We start from the raw sequence: 27,720 nt of genomic DNA on the forward strand, positions 1-27,720 counted from the left end.
GTGGCTTAAACAGTAAACTTATTTCTCATTTTAAAAAAAGATGGGTCTATATGCATCTGTGTTAGTGTATTTCGGTGTATTTTTTTCCTTTTGGTCTCAAAGCAAACATAAAAGTATCCCATCTATTAGAGAACAAAAAGAACAAAATAACTAAAATATTAGCCATTGCAGTCTCAAGATTGCTTTGGAAATTCAGAGTCTTTTGTGGTTCCATATAAATTTTAGGATTATTTGTTCTAGTTCTATAAAAAATGTCATTGGCATTTTGATAGGGTTTGCATCAAATCTGTATATTGCTTTGTGTAGTATGGACATTTTTACAATATTAATTTTTCCAGTTCAAGAACATGGGGTATCTTTCCATTTCTTTGTATCATTTTCATATTGCTTTATCAGTGTTTTCTAGTTTTCAGAGTATTGGTCTTTCACCTCCTTGGTTAAGCTTATTCCTAGGTATTTTATTCTTTTTGATGCAATTTTAAACAGGATTGTTTTCTTGCTTTCTCTTTCTGATAGTTCATTATTAGTGCATAGAAAAGCAACAGATTTCTGTATATTAATCCTGTATCCTGCAACTTTACTGAACTGATTTATTAGTTCTAATAGTTTTTTGGTGGAGATTTCAGGGTTCATTACAGTCTCATTACAATGTGAAAAACAAGAGCTAAATAGTTAAGAATCACTCCCACTCAGTAAATCAGTCATCCAGCCATTGTAATCCAGTTAAATAGATTAGAGTCAGGTGAGCTGAATTGAGTGCCAGCAGTGGGACACATGAACAAAAGTTACAAAACCATTATGGAAACAGTTGGACCCTGAAACCCTGGTTTTGATTAACTTCTGGGCCAGAATCCAGCTTGACAGATCACATGGCTTTCCAGATGACAGTGAGTAAAACCCACCAACCTTCAACCACCCATCAACCTTCAATTATAAACTGGTATATAATTCTTCGGTAACTAGGCACAGATAATTTATGGACTCTATTTTTTGCGTAGATCTGTTCCTTTTATTTTAGAAGTAATTGTGGTTCGGTCAGATATAACAATTACAAACCTAAAATGTAATTATGCTAAACACATACTTATTATTTTAACTTCTTGTCTGTGTAACAATATATTTTTATTCTCCTTTATTGGTTTTATGTTTATATCTGAATTAAAAACTTTATATGAAATAATATTTTCAATTCTCTTATTTCAGATTTGGATGAATTAATTTGTGCATTGATAACCACTAAGTTTATGAATATATGCACTACATCCTCATATTCTCAGTTTTCTGAGGAATGGCTATTTAATATGTTTTAACACTATTTTCTTTCCCTTATTTCAGCAACAACTAAAAAAGATGAAAAGAAGGAAGGTATGTTTTATGCAAAGTTCCACTATGCTTTTTGTGTGAACAATTTACCAATAATCAGAGTTGAATTTTGACTGCCAGCTTGTCTGTGTTTACTTTGGAGCTATTATGTGCATACCATTTGTGTGAATGTGTTTTTTCTAGAACATCACTTCACACTAAAGGGTGAACTACTTTTTTAAAAAGTAATTTTAATCTAATATTTCTCAATATACAGGGGGTAAAACACAACCTCTCAAAATCCCGGGCCTCCTATTTCATTAGCAATTTTATCGAATTTCAAAAATACATAAAATACAGACCAATTTTCTCATATTGACTACTTATATCTCTGACACTGACAAGCAACTGATGTTATTTTGTTCTATTATGTTGAAAGTAAATCATAGTCCATCACTTGCACTCCACGTCCTTTTGTCAGGATGTCTTGATACGGAGTCATTTATTCCCTGCTGTCAAAAAGAGACTGCACCTGATGGACTTATACAGGCAAGAGAGACTTTATTCAAGACTATTGCGATAGGGGTCAAGTCTGTTTACAATAGGAGAAATTGAGCTCAACTCCGCTGAAACAAAAATGAGAGTTTTAAAGTTCTGGTATGAGTTTGTAGAAAAGCACTGGAGGATGTTGGTGGGTTTGGGGTGGGAGCTGGTCAATGTGATGGGGCCATCTGGATTTTTTAATTTCCTATGAAATTAGGCTCCTACCCTTCCACAGAGACTGGGATATAGGACTGCTATCTCCTTTGATGATTATGTTTCAAAGTGATGTCTTGCAGATCTTGAGAAAGATATTTCTGGTTGTAGAAGATTTATGTTTCAAAGGGACAGAGAAAGAATTTACAACTGCAAGTTTTTTAAAGTAAATGCTCTGCTAAAAGGGTGGTCAGGGGCCTATAGTCAAGAAGAAAACTGTCTAAACTTTATTCAAGTTGATGGGAATGTTAAGGCCTTCTAAGTCACTGTGACTCTATTTAGAGATGTTTCTAATGCACAGCCTGACTACTCTTAGATAGGGTCTCTAGCTATCACTACTGTTTATTAATCTAGGCTTATTTTCTCAGTAAAAATGGCATGTAGATATAAGCAATCACTTATGACTTTGAAAATGACAATTATATTCTAAATTAGTGTTCATATGATCTGAGAAAAAATAAGAAAACAAGTGTTACATTTTATATTTAGTATCATCAGAATTTTACATAGTCCTGATAGCTTGGGAGTCACATTCTGCTTCTGTTAAACAAGAATCTAAGAGTCAATAGATCTGAGAAGGAGAAAATATTTTAGTTGGTTATTACTTACCTAGGAGAGAAAAACATAGTAGCATAAAAGTCAACTAATACATATCACTGTGTTTATTATAAAGGCATAGAAATCAGTATTAATTCCCCATATACACATAGAAAATATTTCAGTGCATTTTGGAAATTATATCATTTATATGATCAACATTGTGGTGTGTATACAGAGACCTTACAAGAAAAAAGAGATAGTAAGTTCCTGATACAGCTTTTGACAGATAGTAAGTGCTCAAAGATGTTTATCTTCCCTCCATCCTTCCTTCTTCTGAATAAAGAACAATTTACCATTTGATTTAGGTAAAGGAGTAATATGAACAGTTATTTTTCCACTTATTGGCATTCAAACCAAAGTATTAGAAGACTTCTGGGTATATGAAACAGTAGCCAAATTACAATTCACAGCTATAAGCTTTATACGTATTTTTTTCCCCTTGTTGCTATGATTGGTTCTGTTTTTCCTGAATTATGTGGCTTTTTTCACTTTTCTGAAAAATTGTCCATATGCGATGGACAATTTTTGGAAGAGCCTGGGGAGCCCAAGCAGAGCTTTGCCTTTGGAGACTCAAGTAATCCAGTGTACATCACCAGCTGTGAAATATATAAAACATATACTCCTGACTATTTCTTAATATTACCATCACTATCATCATCATTATTATTAAATTGTCATTTCCAAAGGGTTTTATGGATTATCTCTCATCTCTTGTTTGGAAAACTTTTTTTTTTTTTTGCGGTACACGGGCCTCTCCCTGTTGTGGCCTCTCCCGTTGCGGAGCACAGGCTCCGGACACACAGGCTCAACGGCCATGGCTCACGGGCCCAGCCGCTCCGCGGCATGTGGGATCCTCCCAGACCGGGTCACGAACCCGTGTCCCCTGCCCCAGCAGGCAGACTCTCAACCCCTGCGCCACCGGGGAAGCCCTGGAAACTTTTTAAATTGGTAAGATGATGATATTTAACGTAAAAACTATCAGCGTAATTTTCATTGCTCTCAATGTATAGTAGGAGAACAGGCTTAATGGCCAGCTATTCTAGGCAGTGGCTTGATTTTACATTTCACGAGTTCGTATTTCCCTCTCTGTATCTTCTGTTAAGCAAAGCAGAGGAGGTATATGGACTTAAGCTTATTGGCTCTTGTTTCTTATTTTCAATGATCTCAGTAAAGATTATAGAAATCTTTTCCGTAGAGGCAGGAAGCACATTTTTCCTCAAATGAGGCAAGTTTAATACAAATCATCAGGTGGCGTACAATTTGGATTTTCAGTATTCTATTTTACACAAAGTTTATTCACGTTGAACCGTTTTGGATATAGTCAAAGATACTAAAGGTTGACAACTTTCCTGAAAAAAAAACAGAATAAGGGGGGTTTCAGCGATTTAATTAGAATGCTCTTGAGAAGCTTTTGTGGTAAATTTTAAAACACAGAAATAAAAGTGCATATGAACTTCTTTATGATAAGCAGGCATCAGGCCTCAAAGAACTTCTTGCATTAGTGAACTCTGAAGATTTGCTGTTCATATTAAGATCTTATTACAGCATGTCTCATCAAATCTCTTTCACAAAACTTAGCAAGAGAGACCCTTGGCTCCATTGAGCTTTGCCCATCAAGTTCACTGTCGTTAGCAGTTTTGGTGTCAGAGCAAGCATATCTTAGCCTAAGTAGAGTAACGTTTCTGAATAAATGTTCAGCTGAGGTCCTTCTGTGACAAGACTTTTTCTACTGAAGTTGCCACTCTTTCTCCCTCGGCAGACACTTTCCTTGTGACTTATTAACACACGTTCCTACTGTCCATCAGGTTCCCAAAGTCAAAGTCCTAATCAAATTATATTTTTCTTTATAAACATATGCTTATTCCTTTATTTCTTCTTATAGAGTCATCCCATTCTCTTTGCAGACACCAGGACTCAAATTGTAGTGTAAACTTGGACTCCTGTGTTTCCTTTGCCACTAAAATTTAGTCCTCCGGAATTTTTAATTTGACTAAACTCTCTTGTCTAATCCATCCTAAAGTAATTAGAAAAGCTAATCTTCACTCACAGCCTCCATTCCTTCCGTTGCGACCTCACATCCTCATTTGTGACCTCATGTTGGTCTTACTAACCTTTTGCGTGAACCAGGGAAACGGTCTTGAAAATCAGAGGTTCTCAAGATGTGGTCAAGGACTACTGGAAGTACCTGAGGCCTTTTCAGTGGTTCTGCAAGATCAAAACTATATTGATAAAAATATGGATTTATCATTTCCTTCTCACTCTCATTCTCTTATGAGTGTGCACTAGAGTTTTCCAGAAGCTACACAATGTGTGATATTGCAACAGAATGAATGCTTAAGGAGATACGCGAATCCAACTATCTTTGCCAGACATTAAGGAGATTCACAAAAGTGTAAAACAGAGTCCTTCATCTCATCATTTTCTTGGTATTGGAAAATATATTTGTCATAAAAAGTATATTTATGGTAACAGGTAACAGGTTTAAATTTTTTTAATTAATATATATTTATATATTTAAAAATATTATCAGCTTTATTTTTTAAAATTATAAATGTCATAGAATAAAAGCTGTTTGGGGTCCTTTACAATTGTTAAGATTTTTATAGGAGTCCTGAGATAAAAACGATTGAGTATCTCTGACCTAAATAATCATTCTGCCTGTAATATTTTCCCTAAATATTTTCTTCCAAAATACTGAACTGACTTCATGAAACACTTTATGTCATTACCTATTTAAAATAGTCAGTGGTACCACACTGACCACAGAACATAGTCTACAAGCCTTAACCTGTAACTTAAGTCCCCACAGAGTGTTTCCTGACCTCCTGTCAAGCACATATCAAGGCAAAGTCAAAGCCAAGGACTGACAAATTCCACCAGTAAAAATACAATGATCTCTTTTGAGATTGAGACAGTTTATTACTTTCATGGCCAGCAAAAGCAAGGGTATCTAAAGGTGCCAGCTCTTCATTGTCCTTGTCCCACACACCAAAAATTCAACACACCAGATAATTCAGCACAAGTTAGGGACAGCTTTTTGCTGAGGACTCAAATCTGGACTACAGCCAGTGGTCTCCAGGTCTGTTCTCAAAGGGTTCTAGGCAGGAGAACCCAGGAGGTGATGAGAAGTTGTCTTATGACAACCTCCAGGAGAGAGAGAGAGGCATGTGGAAGATGACCTCATAGAAAGTCCTCATAGGCCTCCCATCCCCTTAGGTTCTTGAAGATCACAAGACATCCTGCCACACTCAGAATTAGCTGTGGTTCAGATCTTTGCCTGAATGGCATATATGGCTAGTGCAAAGCCACTAGGGCACCGTGGTGGAACCTGTACCCTACTCTCCCACCCAGTTTCTTCCTTTATATATTATGTGTTTCATCCATACTAAGTCACTTTCAATTTTACAGATACAATGTGCTGTCTAGCCATTGTCCCTGCTATTATCATAATAGATCTTACCCTTTCCTTTTCCTTCTATGAATACTCAGTGTTCTTAGGGCTCAAGATAAATTCTCTTCCCTCTAGGACAAGGGTCCCCAACCCCCCGGGGAACCAGGCCGCACAGCAGGAGGTGAGCAGCGAGCGAGTGAGGGAAGCTTTATCTGCCGCTCCCCTTTGCTCCCTACCGCTCCCCATTACTTGCATTACTGCCTGAGCCATCCCCCACCCACCTTGTCCATGGACGAATTGTCTTCCATGAAACCCGTCCCTGGTGCCAAAAAGGTTGGGGACCACTGTTCTAGGATGTCTGTCTGAACCTCCCAATTAAATATTTTTTCTCGGGGCTTCCCTGGTGGCGCAGTGGTTGAGAGTTCGCCTGCCGATGCAGGGGACACGGGTTCGTGCCCTGGTCCGGGGAGATCCCACATGCCGTGGAGCGTCTGGGCCTGTGAGCCATGGCCCCTGAGCCTGTGCGTCCGGAGCCTGTGCTCCGCAATGGGAGAGGCCACAACAGTGAGAGGCCCGCGTACTGCAAAAAAAAAAAAAAAATTTCTCTTTCATTTATAATCTCCCTTCAGAGTTTTTGTGTACTTCCTTAGTATTGCTTATTTCATGCCCCTTGTACTTCATATTACTTGCATCATTTTCCTTCTCTTCTACTTGACTTTAAGACTTTTGACTAAAGGGACCATGTCTAATTCACTTTCATCCCTTACAGGAACTAACACATTTCCTTAGTTTGTACATTGCTCAACAAATATTTATTCTGTGACTGAATCAGTAATATCTAGGACTCTTAAGATAAATATTATAGCCACAAGAAGTAAGAGTAGGCACTCAAATTTTCATATCCCAGGCAAGAAACGATTTTTTTTTCAAATTGGGAGTTGTATTATAGTGAGCTTTTTAGGTCTGGGAATTTATAGTCAGTTACTAACAATTTTATCTTAAGTGTATATGATCGTTAGCTGCTACTTGAGTTGCACTAGCAGATCTAGGTAGATCTCATTCAACTAACCTCAGCTTTGTTGATGAAATCCTAGGGTTGGAAAGCCCGTGGGTTTTTTTTTTTTTAATAAACTTATTTATTTTATTTATTTATATTTGGCTGCATTGGGTCTTCGTTCCTGCACCCGGGCTTTCTCTAGTTGCGGCGAGCGGGGCCTACTCTACATTGCCTTGCATGGGTTTCTCATTGCGGTGGCTTCTCTTGTTGCGGAGCACGGGCTCTAGGCACGTGGCCTTCAGTAGTTGTGGCTCGCGGGCTCTAGAGGTCAGGTTCAGTAGTTGTGGTGCATGGGCTTAGTTGCTCTGTGGCATGTGGCATCTTCCCGGACCAGGGATTGAACGCATGTCCCCTGCATTGGCAGGTGGATTCTTAACCACTGCACCACCAGGGAGGCCCTCAAGCCTGTGGGTTTTTCAACACAGGTTATCTTCTGAAGGATACAGCTCCATTGAGAACTAGCCAGATGAGATTTATTATTTACTGTAACTAGGGCAAGGCCAAGTAGAGTTGAATGCATGTGAGAATTAGTCCTAAGTTCTAGGACTTCATCATTGAGATCTGAAGAGGAATCATGTTGAAAAACAATGCAAAGTTTCTGTTGTAATTGAATAAGGATGCCAATTGGCAAGTCACACACACACACACACACACGGCATACTTCATTACCTGATTTATTAGACTATCAGAGAGTTAATTTTTCCCTTCAATATGAATTGGTATTTCATTTTCCTCTGGCATCATTCATGAACATAATAGACCATACCTGATACATCGCTAAAGTTGAGTGAGTGATGAATTGAACAGATTGCAAACACATCACTGCTTTTCAGTCAGCTACTGTGGGTCTCAATGTTCTTAATAGAAGACTGTTGTTCAGATTATTGGGCAGATGGCCTTTAGGGAGGTATATTCACCAAGTAAGCCTTTATAATATTTTTAAGCCATTTCAGCAGAGTGCTGGGAGCACGTAATGAAGTTTAATAGCATGAGTATTAAGTGCTGGGACTAATAGCTCTTTAGGGTCAGTATGTGATCTTTCAATTTTAAGCATTATATATTTGGGTTTCTCAGGTATTTACTTGTGTAAGTCTGCTACTCTGTTGACTCCTAACCAAAAGACGTGAAATTATGATGACATTTTAAGTACATTTCACTACAGCTCCCAGTTCTTACAGCAAATATATTGAACTTTAAAGACCTGCTTGATTAGATCATGACTTATTTTTTTACATTTCTACTTTATGAAATACTTTTCTTTATCTCAGTAAGTGATGTACTTCACCTGACCCTGGACTTCATATTATTTTTATTCTTTTATTACAGAACAATGGATATCTAATACAATATTTAACAATTCTTATTACCAGGGAAAAGAAAAACAGATTAAAAACAACAGGCATTCCAGACTTACATATATTGTATTAAGCTTTTTGCCCCTACCCCATGCCAGCATCTAGTTGAAAAATAGGGGGGCTGGAAATAATCTTGTCCTAATATGCCACATTTTAGCCTCTGTCTGTTCAAACATTCTTCCCAAGTGTTACCTTCAGTTGTATTTCAACTGTAGGTGCCCACCATAATATGTCTGTGTTTTGCATATTGGCTGTACTCTGGGCTCAAAAGATTGCTCAACAAGGATCACAGAACCTCTTGGACAGGCAGAAATCCTATCCCAGTATACTGCAGCCAAAGTAATTGATAAGTCGTGCTAGCCATTGAACTATCCACTTCAGACTTTCATCTGTTGTGGTAGGAGAATCTTTATCTCCAAAAGAGTGGCCACTGCATATTATTAATAAATAGCTAGACATATGAGTAAGACGATAGATGACATTTATCACATTCTTATATGGAATTGTTTTATATAATATTTTTCTAATATTTGAATTACCTGCTTACCTAATTAGGATAATTACTCATCAAGGAAACAAATGAGAAATTGCTTGCAAAGCACATTTGTTTTAGATCATGAATTTGGTCCACTTCATTACAGTTCCTGATGAGAAAATGAATAGCAAGAAAAAGATTGGGTTTTTGGGGTGAGGTGACAGGTATTAAGAAAAATTTAGTCAAAAATTCCTTTTACTAAGGCATGCTGGACATAATAGTGTTTAATAAATGTTTACTCAATAAGTGTTCTGTTTCAAGGATATATTATTTTAAAAAATAAGGTTTGTTTTTTCTCTTAAACGTGAAACAAAACCCAATTACAGAAAAAATAGAAATTCAGAAAGAAGACGTTGCAAAACATCATTTTAATGACTATGTTTTTCTATTATGTGGATATACTGTGAATCCCATGAAGAGTTCCCCTACTGTACGGAGGGTACTGGTTAATATTCCCCTTATTTAGAGGTATAAAACAATGTCACAAAGCATCTTCATATAAGATTTTCTTATGACAATTTTGCATGTTTCTCCTTGGAAATCTAGAAGTTGAACTACTGTGTCAAAAAGTGTGCTCATTTTAATGACTTTCTAGATGTTTTTCCCCAAGTTGCTCTCCTAAAGTGTGTTTTCAGCTTCTACTTCTGTGGAAGTAGGTTATTACTTTCACCACACTATTACTGTTACTGATTATCATTTTCTCATAAAACAATTCAGTTGACCATCTAACTGCCTTTTGTGAACAGTCTCCTACTCACTGTCATCTTCAAACATTTTAGGTCCATTACTTCATTGTGGAACTATAATCATGATCCATCTACATCACTAAAAGGCACACAGATTCATTAACTTCCAAATTGTTAGTGAATAGCCATTGCTGTAGGTTCTAAGCCATATAATTGTCAGCCAGAGAACAGTTTATGTTTTGCAAGCATAAATTCATAGTTCATTATTTTGATTCTAATTTCAGTAATATTCAGATAATTTCAAAACTAAGTTACAGAAGAGGTAAAAGAAAGAAAACAGAATATACAGAATGAAATATTCTAAGCAAAAATTTAAGATGCCTCCATTCTAAAATAAACAAGTTAAAAAAACACTTGTTTTTAATTTCAAGTGATAGGAACAGAGAGTTTCATGGTATAAAAATACTGGAAATAATAAATTTCTCAGATATAGGCTGAACACCCAAAAGACTAAAAATTGAATAGATGGCTTTTGACCACTGAATGCGTGTTACTACATAGCAGTTACTAAATAAATGATATGTTCGTCAGTAACCCATGAGCCATCATCACCTGTTTCTTTTTCATTACAATATGAATAAGTTAATGTTTGTACTGGAAATGCATCAATTATTCAAGGAGAGTACAATACATTTCACCAGCATTGCTATAGATTGAACAAATGAAGAAATTGCCAACTAAATTCATGGATTCCAACCCATCTCTATAGAAACAGACAGTATATCTGCCCAGTTTGACATTTTATTAAAAGGTCATTAGCTGCTATAGACACAATGTAATTTCTATGCAAATTAGATGTGGATATTTTCCTTTGTATTTTTTCTATATTTTATACATCAAAAGTTTCTCACTTCTTGCCTTAATCTAATACTCCTCCTCAAAAACAGAATAATTTAGCTTTAAGCCCCATATTCTAGAAATACAACATGCAATCAATCCATTTCATTGAAAATGATTTCAGAGTGTATGGACATTTTGTTGTGAGCTTATCAGTTGTTGATTTTTCTTATCTGCTTTGTCAGTAATTTATATTTGTATTTTCAGATTCCAAGAAAACAAGAACAACTGCAGAAGGTATTGGGAATATTTCCTTTTTCTGTCTTATATTTAATGAACCCCCAAGCAGCATTCCTTTTTAAAGGAGTCACACAAAAGAAAAAACTAAATAGGGGATAAAAGAGAGAGAGAGAAATATTGAGAAAGAAAGAAAAAGAGAGAGAGTCAAATCTTTCCTGACAATAATGCTATGAGAAATATTTGGCAGTAATAAAAATAAATACTGCCTATGTTTACCTTTCACAGTAATTATTTTCAAAGAAATGTTTGCTGGACAAGAAATTGAACGATGTTCAGTAACAAGCATTTACTTTGCTAAAAAGCATAAATTTAATTAATCTTGGATATACCAGCATCGATGGAACTGAGTAGTTCCTTTAAGTCTTGAATAAAATCATAAATCATGTGGCAAGTATACCTGTGTCTTTTGTATTTGTTCATAAGGGTTTATGTGTACAGGGTGTTTATGTGTTCATATACATTTAAGAAGACTACAAGATATAAATCATTTTAAATAGTTAAACAGTATAATCCTAGGTTCATTGTCAAATAATGTTTTACAGTTAACTTATGGAAACACCTATGATAATCAGCAATACCTCTGAGCAACACTGAGAAATTTAAGGGGAGAGAATGGGGGGAGGCGTAGGAAACATTACAGTCTAATCAATGTGTTGAGGGAGTATACTTTATCTTTGAAAGTTTCATGAGCAATGGCTTTCTGTTTATATTTCTTTTAACAGAACTACCCAAGGGAAAAAGTAAGGAAAGGCATGCAAATTATATATTTTTTCTATTTACTGCTACTACTGTCCTGCTGAAATACCTAGACTTGCGGTTTTGAATCTCCCTTTTCTATATTTTATGCATGTGAACTCTATTTTTTTTGTCAGAATGAAAGAATATACAACCTGGGGAGGGGGTGATCAGAGTGGACTGAAAAGCATGGCACTCTTCCTTAGAGTCCTTTTTCAAATTCGTGCAATCGTCTAATAACATTGTCCACAGTCTTAACCAAAAAATATAACTTCATTCCATTAACCAAAACTGTATTATGTTAGTGGAAATTTAGTCTCTGTTATCTGGTTGGTTCTGTAGCTAGAATATAGAACAGAAGTTCTTTTTCAGGTTAGTTTTACAATCTCTTTTCTGTTTTCTTTGTTCTTGTAATCCATAAATATTTTGGCATGTTCACATGATATATGACATTTTGTCCATAACAGTGTCCTTTTTCCCTACAAACACTGTGAGCTCTGTGAAACTGCATTGCTTGGGATGCATAACTTAGGCAGCATCCACTGTGGCTATAACACATTATTAAAGCTTGCTTGCTAATGATTCAGTAAAGCTTGATGCTTTGAGGTTGAGTCTTTTGCAAATGTGTACTCTTCTCTGAAGAAAAACAAACAGAAACAAATAATGTCAACTTAACCTTATTCAATTAGCCATTAATAATCATTCCATTTCCAGGTATGCAGAGCTTTAAAAAATCCTAGTGAAATTAAAAACATGTTTTAAAATATATACCAATTAAAAAAAAAAGATTAACATGCATTTTGGTCCTGCAAAGGTCAGGACATTTGACCTTTTATGTCATAAAAGTGCTCTAAAATGTCCTATGGAGAGAATCATGAAGGTACACTACAACTCAGCCAAGGGGAGCAATCTGTCTATAGAGAACTATGTGGTATTTCGATACCAGATTTATGTGTGTGCACAGCTGCTGATATGGGCACTGGCACACTGATACAGAAACCACTCTATAAACCATTGCACCAGCAGGGAAATGGAGGACAACTGGAGATTTGAAAAATGGTATTTAAATAATATATATGTAACCTCAAGGCCCTTGCTTTATTACAGTCTATATGATTTAAAATTTCCCACAGACACACTGCAGCTCCTTGACAATCTTCAGAGTATTGATATATTTAATAAATAAACATGCCTTCCCAGGCATTCATTTAACATTCCAACTGCTTCCCTCCTTGGGAAGTTCTGTGGATTGACTTGGGCAGTAATAAGGACAAGAAAAAGAATTTTCCTCTAAACAACTACTAATTCTTTTCAAATTAACTTATTTGCTCTAGTTTATCATCTGGACCTGCTTTTGTTGTTATTGTCGCATCTTTGAATTTGCTGGATTCAGTTGTTGTTGTTTTTACTTTAAGATTGCTTTATTCAATTATACATCTCCAACCCTATATTCTTATTTTGCTTTTTCTTTTCTAGTTGGTTAAAAGTTGGTTGTTTTTGTGTTTTTGGTTTTTTTTGCAGTCTAAAACAAATCATGGTAGGGAAAACAGGGAGAAGAGTACATGTATTTATGTATACATGTACTCTTCCTGTATATATTTTTGCTAACTCTAGTGAGCTATAATTTTTTTCAAATAAAAAAATCAATTATAAGTATGATTTGGCAGTCCCTGTAGGTATAAGCATGAATTAATTTGTATTTATTAAGATAATTCAATAATTACATCTTGAATTATCCCATAAAATAAATGGACTTGACAACCTTTTCTTGCACATCATCCCAAATTAGCACGGGTATTTTTCTGCTTATACAGTTACTTTCTGATATGATTGGAAGACCCTTATTTTAACTTTGAAATCTCACAGATAGTTGGTAATTGATTTTGGTGCATACCCAAAGCTACTTCCAGTATTTTTTTTGATTGTTATTACTTTACAAATTTCTTAGAAATGTTTTGATAATTGGTGGTTCAGTTCAGCAATAAATTAAGCAATGCATTTAATTACTCCATGTTTTCCAGACAGTTTTTAATGTTCTTACCTGTGTTTAATTTTAGCTAAGTCACGTATGCTTCTTCCCTTTGACTTGTAACACTTGGTCAGGCCATTCATTTTATTTGTTTTATTGCCTGCCTGCTATCTTGGGAGTGAATAAATTGCTCATTATACCTTCACAAGTACAAGCGTGGTAAACAAAATTGTACACTTGAGAGACTGATGAGATAACCATAGGAAATTCGATGACACTCTATGTTTCTAAAATATAGTTCTTAGAATTCTTTCAGCATAAACATCTTCTAGTCTCCAAAATATATTCATTAAATGAAACTTGAAGAAATCTCTTTATTTAAAAAATCAGATAATAATGTGTCTATGTTAAAGTATTTCTTGAAAATCATTTAAATTAATTTGACAAGCTTGTCAAATTTTGCTTGTCAAGGCAAAATAAGTAAGAATAGAAATGTAGAAAATAGCACTTCATATAAAATTAGTACCTACACTTCATATAAAATTAGTGCTTATTATAATACAAATGTCAGCTTAATTTTGAGGCCAGAATGATTCTTCATCTCATATAACATTGGCAAAAGTGGGTTCTTAAAAAGGAACACTATATGAAAAATACTCTATAAGGAGCATTTGTCCTAAAAACAAGGGAAGTGTGTTTTGCTTCCCCCTGAAAATTCTTAGTCTATTTTTAGCGTCGTAAATCTGCCTCAGCAAAGACTTTGTCTTAGCTAAACATATACCTTTTCAATATAAGAAAAGTTCACCTTAGAAGAGAAAGTCCAGAGGAAATCTGTTCATCCTTATCTGAGAATTATTTTGAAACAGATGTAATAATTATTTTAAAACAGATGTAATAATTATGCTTACTTTTTATCCCAAATTTATTTCATGTTGATCTAGTAAGAAAGGAAATTAAAAATTTTTCCATCCTTTATAGACCCTACTTTACCTTTCTAGTTTATTATCCATGAAAAATTTTAATTCCTCTAATATCCAGAATAATTTTTATTGCTGCTCTGTGAGGGAAAACAGAGGAAGATTGGAAAAACTCTTTTTAAATATACATCGGATATTAGTCTTTTCATGGCAGCTACTATCGGTGCAATACAGAACTAGCCATATATGTTTCTTTGTGTTAGGAAATTAAGTTGTGACACATAAAATTGGAAGAATAATAATAACAAAAATAATATGTTTCAGAACAGGAAAAGAAAGAAAAACATATAGAACCAGGTAACTTTTAAAATTCCTCTATCCTCTTAATTTCAAGATATAAACTTGCAATTGAATAATGAAATGTGATCAAATGGTATAAAATGTTGAATTTTTTTCTTTTCTTGTTTGATACAGCAAAGCCACCAAAGAAGGAACATTCAGGTGAGTCAGACTGGGGTTGCTGGGGTCTTTCTACCTGATGTCCAAGGTTTATTAATGATGTACCCTCAGACGGGGGTAAGGGCCATGACTGGAAAGGGCAGGAAACCCTTCCATCTTATGAGATGTCTTTTTTCCAAGTTCTTGTCATACAGTTAACACCAATGCCATGTTAGAAAATGGAAGCCAAATAGTACATTACACTCTTGCTACTCACTGTGTGTTCTGTGAACCAGCAGCATTAGGAGCACCTGAGAGGTTGTTAGAAATACAGAATCTCTGGTCCCACCCCAGATCTACTGAATCAGCATCTGCAACTTCCTAAGATCCCCAGTGCATTAGTCAAAGCAGTGTTTGAGAAGCACTATTTTACAGTTTAGGGTAGAAAACAAAAACCAAAATAAAAACAAAACCCTTTCTATTGTAAGTGCATCTGACATTGCTTTGTTTTGAAAATATGAAATATTCAATTCCAGCAAATATTCTCTCTGTATTCAAAATGTTATTTAATGACACATCTTGAGTACTCAGGGGAGTTGCAATGAGAGTAGAAGTAGATTTTGTCTTCAGTCAATTTACATTCGAATGAGGGGAAAAAAGTGAACTGACAATCAGACAAGCAGAAAAACACATATACAAACAAACAGAAACTAAGAATGCAGTAGGTATAGATACCAAATGATTTTTTTAAAGGTTTCTGGATTTAACTTGCCCTATTTGTTGTTTCAAATGAAAATAAATGCAACTCCTGCTCAAGGAACTGTACTGATTGTGTGTGTGTGTGTGTGTGTGTGTGTGTGTGTGTGTGTGTGTGTAAGCTGTCATAACCTCATATAATGTCCATTAGTCACCCCTCCCATCATATTATATTTAAATGGAAATAGCATTTACATTGGCAATACATTAAAATAGCAATTACAATATTATGTAAATACCCATGCAAATCTAGCTCAACTATACTCCCACCCCTGTCACAGACCACAGCAAACTGCAGATTCGAAACCACATTTCTTATTCTTCTTCCAGGTTTGTAAAACTTCCTCAGAAAACCCAAATCCATTTAGGAGTTTCTCCAGCTAGTTCCCATAGCATCATTTTCTTTTCTATATAAAAACACTTAACATACTCTTATAATCATATTACCTTTTCTTTTTTCCACTTTAAACAGTCAGAAATTAGAATATGAAAATTGTTTTTTATATCTTTATCCAAGAGTGCCTATTATAATGTCAGGAACATTTTAGGAACTTGAAAATGTTTGAGTGGATGAAAAGAGAAATATCAAATAGGATAATCATATTTTTAAAAAAATATGAATATGAATGACTTTTAAATAATTTGCAATATGAAATAATCACACATTTCACACTTCACATTAACATTGATATTACTCACCTATGGGAAGGAACGAATGTTTTTGTCTACCTTAGAGAACAGAGAACAGATTATGTGTTTGGGGGTAACATTCCCATAACTGAGCCATAACACATATTCTCACTTATGTACATACGGAGAAAGCTGAAATAGAACATAATCAGAGAAACGTATAATGGGGAGACATAAAGAATGACTATGGGTCTAATCAGTTTTAAGAGTGTTTTTTTTTTTGGTTAAATGATTTTATTTTATTTTATTAAATGATTTTATTTTATTTTATAATATAATTTTATTAAAAAATTTTTTTTATTGCGATATTGTTGTTTTACAATGTTGTGTTAGTTTCTACTGTACAGCAAAGTAGAGTTCCCTGTGCTATACAGCATGTTCTTATTAGTTATCCATTTTATACATATTAGTGTATATATGTCAATCTCAATCTCCCAATTCATCCCATCCGCCGCCCCCTTCCACTTTCCCCCATTGCTGTTCATACGTCTGTTCTCTATATCTGTGTCTCTATTTCTGCCTTGAAAACTGGTTCATCTGTACCATTTTTCTAGATTCCACATATATGCGTTAATATACGATATTTGTTTTTCTCTTTCTGACTTACTTCACTTTATATGACAGTCTCTAGGTCCATCCACATCTCTATAAATGACCCAATTTCATTCCTTTTTATGGTTGAGTAATACTTCTTTGTATATATGTACCACATCTTCTTTATCCATTCATCTGTCAGTGGGCATTTAGGTTGCTTCCATGACCTGGCTACTGTAAGTAGAGCTGCAGTGAGCATTGGGGTGCATGTGTCTTTTTGAATTGTGGTTTCCTCTGGGTATATGCCCAGTAGTGGGATTGCTAGGTCATATGGTAATTCTAGTTTTAGTTTTTTAAGGAACCTCCGTACTGTTCTCCATAGTGGCTGTATCAATTTACATTCCCACCAACAGTGCAAGAGGGTTCCCATTTCTCCACACCCCCTCCAGCATTTATTGTTTGTAGATTTTCTTATGATGCCTATTCTTACCGGTGTGAGGTGATACCTCATTGTAGTTTTGATTTGCATTTCTCTAATAATTAGTGATGTTGAGCAACTTTTCATATGCCTCTTGGCCATCTGTATGTCTTCTTTGGAGAAATGTCTATTTAGGTCTTCCACCCATTTTTTGATTGGGTTGTTTTTGTTTTTTTAATATTGAGCTGCATGAGCTATTTATATATTTTGGAGATTAACCCTTTGTCCACTGATTTGTTTGCAAATATTTTCTCCCATTCTGAGGGTTGTCTTTTTGCCTTGTTTATAGTTTCCTTTGCTGTGCAAAAGCTTTTAAGTTTCATTAGATCCCATTTGTTTAGTTTTGTTTTTATTTCCATTACTCTAAGAGGTGGGTCAAAAAAGATCTTGCTGTGATTTATGTCCAAGAGTGTTCTTCCTGTGTTTTCCTCTAAGAGTTTTATTATAATGTCTGGTCTTCCATTTAGGTCTTTAATCCATTTTGAGTGTATTTTTGTGCATGGTGTTAGGAAGTGTTCTAATTTTATTCTTTTACATGTGGCTGTCCAGTTTTCCCAGCACCACTTATTGAAGAAACTGTCTTTTCTCCATTGTATATCCTTGCCTCCTTTGTCATAGATTAGTTGACCATAGGTGCGTGAGTTTATCGTTGGGATTTCTATCCTGTTCCATTGATCTATATTTCTGTTTTTGTACCAGTACCATATTGTCTTGATTACTGTAGTATGAAGTCAGGGAGTCTGATTCCTCCAGCCCCGTTTTTCTTTCTCAAGATTGCTTTGGCTATTCGGGGTCTTTGTGTCTCCATACAAATTTTAAGATGATTTGTTCTAGTTCCGTAAAAAATGCCATTGGTAATTTGATAGGGATTGCATTGAATCTGTAGATTGCTTTGGGTAGTATAGTCATTTTCACAATATTGATTCTTCCAATCCAATAATATGGTATATCTCTCCATCTGTTTGTGTCATCTTTGATTTCTTTCATCACTGTCTTATAGTTTTCTGAGTACAGGTCTTTTGCCTCCTTAGGTAGGTTTATTCCTAGGTATTTTATTCTTTTTGTTGCAATGGTGAATGGGTTTGTTTCCTTAATTTCTCTTTCTGATCTTTCATTGTTAGTGTATACGAATGCAAGAGATTTCTGTGCATTAATTTTGTATCCTGCAATGTTACCAAATTCATTGATTAGCTCTAGTAGTTTTCTGATGGCATCCTTAGGATTATCTACCTATTATATCATGTCATCTGCAAACAGTGACAGTTTTACTTCTTTTCCAATTTGTATTCCTTTTATTTCTTTTTCTTCTCTGATTGCCGTGGCTAGGACTTCCAAAACTATGTTGAATAATAGTGGTGAGAGTGGGCAACCTTGTCTTGTTCCTGATCTTAGAGGAAATGCTTTCAGTTTTTCACCATTGAGAATGATGTTTTGCTGTGGGTTTGTTGTATATGGCCTTTATTATGTTGAGGTAGGTTCCTTCTGTGCCCACTTTCTGGAGAGTTTTTATCATAAATGGGTGTTGAATTTTTTCAAAAGCTTTTTCTGCATCTATTGAGATGATCATATGGTTTTTATTCTTCAGTTTGTTAATATGTTGTATCACTTTGATTTATTTGTGTATATTGAAGAATCCTTCCATCCCTGGGATAAATCCTACTTGATCTTTGTGTATAATCCTTTTAATGTGTTGTTGGATTCTGTTTGCTAGTCTTTTTTGAGGATTTTTGCATCTATATTCCGCAGTGATATTGGTCTGTAATTTTCTTTCTTTGTGACATCTTTGTCTGGTTTTGGTATCAGGGTGATGGTGGCCTCATAGAATGAGTTTGAGAGTGTTCCTTCCTCTGCAATTTTTGGAGGAGTTTGAGAAGGATGGCTGTTAGCTCCTCTCTAAATGTTTGATAGAATAGTTTTAAGAGTTTTAATAGCTAAACATTATTATCCAATATTAAATTTGACAAAATACAATAATTTAAATTTCTTGAAATCATTATCTGTTCATTTCATGGTGTGATTACAGTGTAGCAACTTAGCTGTAATTCACTATGTTTTTAAAATTGAAACAATTGGATAATTTATTGATTCACTTCCTTCCTTTCATACCATTTTGTAGACTTTAAGGAAACTGTATTGGCATATATATAAAACCAATCAGATTCTTAAATAATTTAAAATGGAAAACAAAATGAATGAGTCATGAATGAGCATTCTGTGTTGGGAGAAGTTATATGAATATCAGAAAAGAAATCTGTGGTTCATGGCATATATTTAAAGTTTATCAAAGAAAATGGCACAGTGTTGTATTTTTTCTTCCTGAGACCTACATTTTTCTTTAGTTTCCAAGGTTATAATATAGTTTTTTTGAAAAAAAAAAAGACTATTTTTGAAAACTATTTTAGAGAGAGACCCAAGGAGACTTGTAACTGACTTAGACTTTATTATTTCTTGTCCTTAACAGCTCCAAGTGAAAAACAAGTTAAAGCAAGTATGTTGACTAAAACTTGAGAAAACAAAAAGCATATTTCAGCAGCTTACTCATTTAACTTCTGCTATAGACAGTGCTAATGCTAATATTTTAGGCTGACTTATCAAATGTTTCTTGCTCTGATTATTTGTTGTGTTAAACTGATATGCATAATTACTCAATCTTGTCTTTTCTGTGAATCAATTCTTATTAAAATTTATCTATAGAGCTTTCACTTGTAAATGTTAATTTGTCCAGGTCGTGACCTCTTTTTTGAGTTGTTTATATTTTTGTTTCCCATTTTGCAGAATGATAAGTGATGTTTTCAGTTTCTTAAACACATTAGAAAATTTTCCTAGTGATTAATCACTTGATCAAACCAGGAGGCAACATAATTTGTCTACTATGAAAGTTATTGTGTCTTTAATGAAAAGGAAACCCCCAACAATTTTAAGTACTGCTCTTGCAATATCACAATTTTCTTTTAAGGCTTCTATCCTCAGATTTAGAATAAATATTGACTGACAACTATAGTATACCATGGCATTTGCATCAATAGTGGCTTTGACAATACGTTAAAGGATAAATGCTTTTTTCTTTGTTGGTATTTCTCAGTTCAATGAAGTATCTAACAGATGGCCATTCATGAAAATTTAGGCATAATGGCGTATATTTGAGTTTAGAAAAAATATTCTTTTAGCTTCTCTAAGCTTTGTATATAAGATTTAAGATCAAACCTCATTTCTGTGCATTATGTAAATATGTTTACATTTTCCTTTTGATTTAGAGTTGCATAAGTATTAATGATGGTACTAATACAAAAAACAAATGCATGTTTTATTTATTGTCAGGTTTTTGAGACAGGGTATATCATTGGTGAATATATCAGAAAAAAATTGGAAAATAAAATATTGAGTAGCTTGGTGTCTTTTAAAAAAAATTGCAGTTGGAAATGTTTACGTAGACATTGTAGACCTTAAGGAAAGGTGTAACATGAATCTAAAATTCCAGTTATATTTTCATGACAATTTTTAGTTGAATATAAGCTGATTAGAACTTCATATTACAGAGCATTTAGTATGCTAATACTTAGTCTGTAGAAATGCATAATCAAGAAAATATATAAAACAAAACTGATAATTTTGCAGAACTGGTAGAGGACTCTAGATTGAAGATTACTCTGAAAATGAAAATTTTCTTCCTAGAAAAATGTGACATTTAGATAAAAATATTCATTTGCAATAAAAAAAAAAACCCCTGTAAGTTCTGCTATCTATGAAACACTCTCCAATCAAGTTTTGAAGAGATCAGCATCTTTTGCAGGAAATTAACAAATTTAGGTTGCCAAATCATCTTAGACCCAGTATAAAGGTTTCAAAAGAATTAATATTTAATCCCTTGTATGGTTGAACGATTTGGACTTGACATGGGCATTATCTCCCAGTACAAAAGTTAGAGATAATTCATAAATTGTTTAAAATCTCTGCTAGCAATGTGACCATCCATTTCCCCAAATAAGAACTGGTTTTTTTTTTTTTTTTTGGTCTTGAAATCATACAACAGAAGAATATTTACATAGCTTTTATATACAGTGAGCTATTTATAAAGTTAATGCCTAAGGCATATCATTACAAATGCTCTTGAAAATTCCTTCTGTCACCCACATAGTAAGGACACATAGTTTTGTGTGTATAACCTGAATATTTAGGATATGATTTTACATTATCTTAAATTATGAGAGCAAATGAGAGAGTGAGATGTATAGTTTAATTAACATAAATTAAGTATTTATGTGATACAATTTCATGGTATTGAATTAAAAAGGATAGGTGCAATTGACAGGACTAGAGCAAGTCCATGGAACAAGTAAAAGGTAATTTGTCTTTAGCACTCAGTTAAAGAGATAACAAGAATGTGAATTGAATTTGTGGTGTGGAACTGTTTGCTCTAGGTCTTAAGAAACCAAAATCACTGTAAGAAAAACACTAGAGGACACAGACTAGTTTGGGAACTGTATCAGTACAGGGTGGATGTTCTCATGGTACCATGAGCTTGAAGAAAAGGGAAGCCCTTCATGTTCAATGATGTAGCAAGCACTACAGAGGGGCACTTAATGCCTCCACATGTAAAGTTATTTGTCAGGGATTATGTGGATGGAGGAAGAGTGCCTTTGACCAACAGAGATGCCAAATCTAGATTTACTATTTCCGCAAGTCAACACGATTCCTTTATCATCCTGTGTACAGAAATGCCTCAACACACCCAGTTCTCCCTGCAGTCCACTGCACACACACTCCGTCACCCCCACCGCCACATTGGATAGAGACAGAGGGGTTGATGATATGATTAGTCATTTCCAAGGAGGAGGAGGACCAAGACTCATAGGCATTTCAGATCTTTAACACTCCTCTTGGTGAATCAAGAGGGAATGTAGTAGACAATGCTTAGCAAATATATTTGACCACATCACCCTCTTTTTTCCAAAGAACACTTCAAGGACCAGTATTCCTCAAAACCTTGGGAAGCACTACCATACATTACTTCGTTCCTCATATCGAGGACCATAGGGCTTTGATCATGTATTCCACGTGCATGTTTGACCAGCCTGTGGTCAGTTTGAATTCTGAGTGAAAAAGACACCAAAGACCAGGTCAGGGGCCAAAGTCTAGTTATTTTTAATTGTGGGCCTAAATTTGAATTAAATGACAATGGTCAGGCATTTTTCATTCCTTGGTTTTAACACTACACTAGATTTTTGTGGTATGCTCAGCCACCAGGCCTGACTCCACTTATCACCTTAACTACATTTCAATACCTAAATTTGTGAGTCACATATCTATCTCTTGATCTAGTAATATATGTCAGATCATTCAGGAGAAGCCAGTATGCAGAATTTAAAAATAAAACCCCTTTGGATTTATTTAGTTTTATGATGTTAGAAGACTATTTGGGGACAGCTTATGTTAGTTAGAAAGTGGCATGGCTTTTGCGACATAGTTTAAATATTCTGTCATGGAAATTGCTGGGGGGAAAGATCTATGGACCTGAACTAGTAGATCTGATATCAGGGGTGTGTGTCTAGACCACAGGTTGGATGACATATATGACAGGTATCTCAGTTGTTTAGGGCAATCTGGGTTTATTCATATTATTCTGGAATAATTATTACTAACACCTTCTTTCACCTGCTTAGTTTGGATAATAAATTATATGATCACTACCCAAATCACAGATGATGCTGACTGAATGAACTCAAAATAGTACTGATACAATGCCAGGGGATGGTTTGGGGAGGTTTAAGTGCCAGGAAAACTAGACTGTGAGAAACCTGGGACTGACTTAGATGTTAGGCCAAGATGTGCTTCTTGTTCAATCCCACGTATAGAGCCAAGGTTGGTGTCCTGAGTGCCAGCACAAAATTGGAAAAATGTCATGGTTTGGAGCTTAAGAACATTTATCAAGTTTGGTTCAAAGAGATCCAAGCTATATAGATGAGAACTTGCAGAAGTAGAATCTGAGTTCAGTTTAGACATTAGGAAGTAGAGAGGAGGAGGAGAGAATTTCAAATAGAAAATCAGGAATAAATTTTAATATTGTGAAAATATAATAATGAGTACAGCAAAATAAGTATGAAGTATGACTATTGAGACAAGTACTTTGTGACCTGAGTCTTATTAATAAAACAGTGTCATGATACTGTGTTTTCAAGGGAGCATGGTATTGGTGCAGATCTAAACAAGTTTTCCAATAGGACAAACAGGAACAAAAAGAGACCTAAAATGATTCCACTTGAGCAAAAATCTGATATAAGAAAAAGTAGCCGTTTCAATAATTAGAGAATAGAGAGATTATCTTAAAATGTTGCTGATGCAGTTGGTATTCATTGCCAAAATTAAAAAAAATGTAATTTATTCCTACTTTGTACAGTTCCAAAATATCAACTCCAGATGGTTCAGGGACTTAAATGGTAAAAATAAAACAAGCCATTAATTTAAAGAAAAAAGTATAGGAAGATATATGTATATATTTTCTTGAAGTATGGTTGGATCATAAAAATTATATATATAAACTCAAGCTGTAAACAAAAAATCTAATGTACTAAAATGATTACAGTAAAATTTAAAACTCATCAATAGATGCCATAAAGAGATAAAAGACAAGTTACAATTTTGGAAAAGGTATTTGTAGCATATGTAAGTAACTAGAGGTTAGTAATGAAAAATAAATAACTCTAAAAATAAAAAACAAAAAGAGAAAGAACTTGATAGACTAATGCATAGAAAAAATGAGCAAAAGATATGTTAAGATCAAAAAGAAAACAAAACAAGACACAAATTGCCTATAGACATATCAAAAATATTTAACCTCTTAGTAATAATGAAAATGTACTTAAAACCACAATACTATTTTACATATATCAAATTGACCAAAAATGGAGAAAAATGTTCATTCTGGTGATGGTGATGATATGAAGCAATAGAAACTCTCACATACAGTGTTAGTGTGAGTGTAAAATTTGGGGGGAAAATATGGCTTTTATCTAGTGAAGTTAAACAGAGACACATGCTATGTCCTAGCAATTTCACTTCTAAGAAACTTCTTGCACATTGCACCAGGATTCATATACAGGAATATTCATAGCAGCGTTATTTTATAATAACACATACAGGACATGACCTAGTGTCCATTGGCAGGAAAATGGATACATAATTTGTAGAATACGTATAAGTGGAATACTATACAGCAGTTAAATCAATCAACTACAGTTCCTCATATCAACGTGGCTTGTATAAAAAGTTAAACAATTTATTTAAGTAGACAATGAATCAAATAGGGCAGTGACAAAACTGATAAATGATGAGGGGCATTCCACCATTGGGGGGTAGGGCAAAGGTTTTTATAGAGAATACATGGAAGCAAAGCAAAAATATATATTTAACTGACTATAACATATATTGTCTTATTTGGGAAAATTAGTTATTTGGCTAAATAAATAATTTAGTTTGTTTAGCTTATGATAATTGCTTTTGAGTATCACTCAGATTTGAGATAAATCTAGTTGACTCTGGCTTTGGTTTGTTTAGGTAGACCACCAAAGGCACTAAAGCTACCCAAGTCTAATGGCCATCTTGTTAAACAATTTTAACACTGAGTCTCAGCACACGTTTTAAAGGAAGCAAATTATAAGAATTAAAAAGTATAAGTCAATTTATATAGTTATATCACTAAACAATATAATTCAATCTGTAAAAAATGGCCTTAGCTTTGTTTAGAGGTAAATTCATGTAATAAAAAATGTACAGGAAAATAAAGAAATTATTAATACAAAATATAGGACAGTGATAATTCTGAGATGAAGAGAGAGGTATGCAGTGGTAATAGGACAAGTAAGAGGTTTCAAAGTCTTTGGTGATATTTTATTACTTAAGTTTACAGGGGGTTACAAAGATGTGCATTTTTTATTGCCATTCATTAAAATATGCACATATGTTATCACATATGTTATACACCTTTATGCCTTTCATTTATATTATATCTTTCACAATTAAACAATCTTAAAAAATAGAGAATGAGAAGATAGAAGTGGTGACACGGAGTATAGCAGCTCTCTGGAGACCATGGTGGACCACAGAGAGATGAGGTAGTTGAGGTAGGGGACACGTAGGAGTGAAGGCCGTGGTGGTCTGAAGTTATAAACGGTGACATTTTGTGTTTCTGAGCTGATGTGAAAGCATCAGTGAAGTGGAAAGCAGATGAAGTAGCAGAGAGAGGCAGTACTTGCAAGAGTAACGTCATTGTCTATGCAACAGGAGTTGGGATGCAGGGCAAATTTGGAGGAATTGGTATTAAATAGGGAATGATTATCCTATGGGTCTGGAAAGAAGACGAATGGTGCTGTTATGTGCTGGTGAGGTGGTGAAAAGATGAGATAGCCTAGTCTGCTTCTACTTTGTCTATGAAGATCCCAACAGCAACTTGCTTTTATGTTACAGGATGTTGGAAGTTTGAGAAAGGAGGGGTATTCATGAACCACTTGACTAGAAAAATGAGAAAGTAACTTCACTAGGTCTGTGGTAGTATTGCTGATCAGTGCTGGGCACTCTGTTACACACTGTGACTAGACATTTGAAGTCAGATCTGCAGCAGATGGGGGCCTTCCTGCAGTTTGGATGGCGGCTCAGGTGGCAGGCATAGAGTAGGTTTGGTGTTTTGGCACATGTAGTGGATAGAATTGCATCCTCTCAAAAGATATGTTGAAATCCTAACTAGTACAGTACCTGTGAATGCAAGCTTATTTCAAAAAATGGTCTTTAGTGGTGTAATCATGGTAAGATGAGGCTATACTGGATTAGAATGGGCCCTAAATCCAATGACTGATGCCCTTTTAAAGAGAGGGAGATTTAGAGACACAGACACATTCAGAAGGAAGGCAGCCGTATGAACATAATGGGAGAAATTGGAGTGATGCAGCTACAAGTCAAGGAATGCCAAAGATTGCTGGCAACCAACAGAAGCTAGGAAGAGGCGAGGAAGGATTCTTCCCAAGAGCCTTCAGAGCAAGTTTCAGAGGGCCTTGGCAACACTTTAATGCTGGACTTCTAGCCTCCAGAACTGTGAAAGAATAAATTTCTGTTGTTTTTAGCCACCTAATAACTTAAAGGCTGCCCTAGAAACTTAATATACCAGATGACTATGGAAACAAACAATAAGTGAATGATTTAACCATGGTTTATTTAAATATAAGCTTGAAAGAAGAAAAGTGAGGACATAAGTGAGATCTGGAGCATTGAGAAACTGGTAAGGTCAAAGGAATGAAAGTATTGATGGGGTCAGAAACTACTTAGAGGAGGTTCGTGAGTAAGTGAACTATAACAGGAAGAGTGGTGCCAGGGAATAGGAATTTTGAAATCAAAGTCTTGGCAGCAAAGAAAAAGTCCAAGATACTTTTTCTTGGTAGTGATCAGAGAAGTGGGGTCTCCAGTTTTCAAAAGTGAGAAGGTCAAGGAAATGAGAGATCCCATGGTTGTATGGATTGTGTCTATAAGTGACTCCCAATCCTGGTTAAATAATAGAGTATCTCGACAAGCTTACAAATAGACAAATAGCCAGGCCTACCTTATCCCAGACTCATTAACTCAGAATCTCAAAGCTCTGTAGTCCTCCCCAGATCTACTACGTCTGAATCTCACAGGCTTATAAAAACTCCCCAGCTTGGTCTAGTGTGAAGCCTGGGTTGAGAGTGGTTCCTAATGAAAAATCACAGTAGTAATAGTGGAGCAGATAACTATGTATAGAAATATTCAATAATTAATGGGACACAGGCATAATGCTGGTTAATGGCAGCAATAGAGCAAGACAGAGCCGGTGCAACCTGATACTGTGGACTTCAAAAGAACTGAGATTTGGAGGAAGCAAGGAGATGACAATCCATCAGAAGTAATGAGAAGTAAGGAGAAGTCATAAACATCATTTATTAATTTAGTTAAAAAGAAGAAGTAAATATACATCACTTCCAAACCCTTTGGTATATAGGGGAAAAATGAACTGTCTCTATTTTGGAAAACCATTTGTAGGGGATGTAGTGTCCTTAGGGAACTAGTTTGCTTAAAGGAAGAAAGTCAAGTGAGAAGAGGCTGAGCATTTAGGGATATGTGCTATGATAGAGATGACTCAGTGGAAGGACTTTGGAAAAGAGTCTGTTTTTAGGAGAAATACGAGGCCATATAGACTGTTTTCTGCTGGAAGCCTAGGCTCATGGTAGTACCTGAGGCTAACAAGGTTGGGGATTTCAGGGACATTAGTCCTGATTGTGTATTAGGGGAAGTGTGGTAATTAGTTTCCAAAATATGGCCAAGACCAGCAGCATAAGCATCACCTGGGAACTGGCTAGAAATGTAAATTCTTAGGACGTGCCCC

General features: G+C 35.0%; 1 protein-coding gene across 1 annotated transcript in view; it reads left to right on the forward strand.

The window, feature by feature from the left end:
• TRDN (triadin) overlaps positions 1 to 27,720 on the forward strand; it is a gene marked incomplete at both ends in the record, with an annotated part of 325,418 nt that overhangs the window by 174,432 nt on the left and 123,266 nt on the right. Inside the window, 6 exons of the mRNA XM_082855419.1 lie at positions 1,336 to 1,365; positions 10,787 to 10,816; positions 11,542 to 11,559; positions 14,765 to 14,797; positions 14,915 to 14,941; positions 19,798 to 19,824. Of these exons, the coding sequence (XP_082711545.1) occupies positions 1,336 to 1,365; positions 10,787 to 10,816; positions 11,542 to 11,559; positions 14,765 to 14,797; positions 14,915 to 14,941; positions 19,798 to 19,824 (165 nt within the window). The remainder of the gene's footprint in view (positions 1 to 1,335; positions 1,366 to 10,786; positions 10,817 to 11,541; positions 11,560 to 14,764; positions 14,798 to 14,914; positions 14,942 to 19,797; positions 19,825 to 27,720) is intronic.

The sequence above is a fragment of the Leucopleurus acutus genome, assembly GCF_964270905.1.
Source record: "Leucopleurus acutus genome assembly, chromosome: 15".
NCBI lineage: Eukaryota > Metazoa > Chordata > Mammalia > Artiodactyla > Delphinidae > Leucopleurus > Leucopleurus acutus.